Source organism: Nicotiana attenuata, chromosome 9, assembly GCF_001879085.1.
Source record: "Nicotiana attenuata strain UT chromosome 9, NIATTr2, whole genome shotgun sequence".
NCBI classification, from domain to species: domain Eukaryota; kingdom Viridiplantae; phylum Streptophyta; class Magnoliopsida; order Solanales; family Solanaceae; genus Nicotiana; species Nicotiana attenuata.
The window spans coordinates 34,380,698-34,382,584 of NC_031997.1; the positions used below are offsets into that span (position 1 = coordinate 34,380,698).

Here is a 1,887-nt window from a genome sequence, read left to right on the forward strand (position 1 = left end):
GAAAGACGTGGCTCTGGCAAGCTTGGAGTGACTTACTTAATGGTCGTGGAGTTTGATGATTCTGTTGTATAAAAACAAAGTGATATCCAGAATTGCAACAATTATAGGTGTATCAAGCTGTTGAGTCACACTATGAAAGTTTAGGAGAGGGTGGTGGAGAGGAGGGTGAGGAGATGCATGTCTATTTGTGAGAACTAGTTTGGATTTATTTTGGGGCGGTCGACTACAGAAGCCATTCACCTTGTGAGAAGATTGGTGGAGCATTATAGGGAGAGGAAAAAAGACTTGCATATGATGTTCATTGACCTAAAGAAAGCCTACGATAAAGTCTCGAGGGAGGTTCTATGGAGTTATTTGGAAGTTAGTGGTGTTCCAGTAGCGTACATTATGGTGATTAAGGACATGTACGGTGGTTCTAAGACTAAGATGAGGACTATAGGGAGGAGACTCAGATCACTTTCCAGTGGATATGGGGTTGCATCAAAGGGAAGTGCCATGGTATATGCTATTTGCATATGACACAGTATTGATTGATGAGACGCGTTATGCGGGGTGAACACTAGGTTGGAGGTGTGGAGACATATACTGGAGTCTAAAGGTTTCATATTAAGTAGGTCAAAAACGGAATATTTGGAGTGTAAGTTTAGCTATGGACGCACGAAGGAGAAGTGGAAATGAAGATTGATACACAAGTCATCCCTAAGAGAGATGGTTTCAAATACCATGGGTCTGTAATACAAGGCAACGGGGAGATTGAAGAGGATGTTACTCACTGTGTTGGATCAAGGTGGATGAAATGGAGGATTCCATTTGGAGTTTTGTGTGATAAAAATGTACCTCCTAGACTAAAAGGAAAGTTCTACAGAGTGGCGGTTAGGTCGACTATGTTGTATGGGGCTGATTGTTAGCCCATTAAGAAGTCCCATGTTCAGAAGATGAAAGTAACTGAAATGAGAATGTTGAGATGGATGTGTGGGCATACCAGGAAAGAAAAGATCAGGAACGAAGTGATTAGAGATATGGTGGGAGTGGCCCCTGTGGAGGACAAGTTGCGAGAATTGAGGTTGAGGTTGTTCGAGCATGTGAAGAGGCGAGACATAGCTGCTCCAGTTAGGAGGTGTGAGAGGTTGACCATAGCAGATCTGAGGAAGGGCAAGGGTAGGCCTAAGAGGTATTGGCATGAGGTGATTAGGCAAGACATGTCACTGCTTTAGCTTACCGAGGACATGTCCCTTGATAAGAAGGTGTGGAGGAAGAGTATTGTTTACCGTGAAAATGGTAATAACAATTAAATTTTTTGATGGGACTCTAAAAATAGGTGATCTATTTTTATGCTAGTTGTTAAGCAGATGATGCTATATGTATGAAGTTTAGAGACAAAATAAGAGCTAAAGATAAGGTGATAATCAAACCAAGAGGCTGACAATCGAGGCCTCGAGCTTGTCGATATGGGGCCTCGAGGTCGAGTCAGTGACTCGATAACGAGCTGCCGAGGGTGATCGGGGTAGGGCTAACAGTTATAATAAAATCAATGAAGGCTCTTTATGGTCAATGATAAGGAATAAATGATGAACAAGTATGAAGATAATAAATGGAAGCAATAATAACGAGAAAGTATGTTAGAAAGCAGAGAGAATGTTCTTTGTAAATTTATGCGGAGCAAGCGGAGCAACAGAGATTACAAAAATGACAAGGATACCCTTTATATAGGAGGTGAATCCCAACAAAGTACAAGAGGCATTAATTACAAAGATAGGGAGATGGGGCAGCTAAATGACACCCTGGCTCGGATTTAGAGTAGACTAGCAGACTTTGTCAGTCCTAGGCATATGCCTTGGGAACTTCCCATTTCTACCATTACCATGATCAATGCTACCATGAGGTCGA

General features: G+C 42.1%; 1 protein-coding gene across 1 annotated transcript; it reads left to right on the top strand.

Moving 5' to 3' along the window:
- LOC109232645 lies at positions 675 to 1,214 on the top strand. The gene is made up of 2 exons (XM_019398400.1): positions 675 to 889; positions 986 to 1,214. Exons 1-2 carry the CDS (start codon positions 675 to 677, stop codon positions 1,212 to 1,214), a joined length of 444 nt encoding a protein of 147 aa, XP_019253945.1.

Bases quoted from the DNA above. Each gene is read 5' to 3' on its own strand.
- LOC109232645 (XM_019398400.1), top strand. From the start codon at position 675: ATGAAGATTGATACACAAGTCATCCCTAAGAGAGATGGTTTCAAATAC. The intron at 890-985 runs GTATGGGGCTGA...TGGGCATACCAG, and splicing joins GCGGTTAGGTCGACTATGTT to GAAAGAAAAGATCAGGAACG.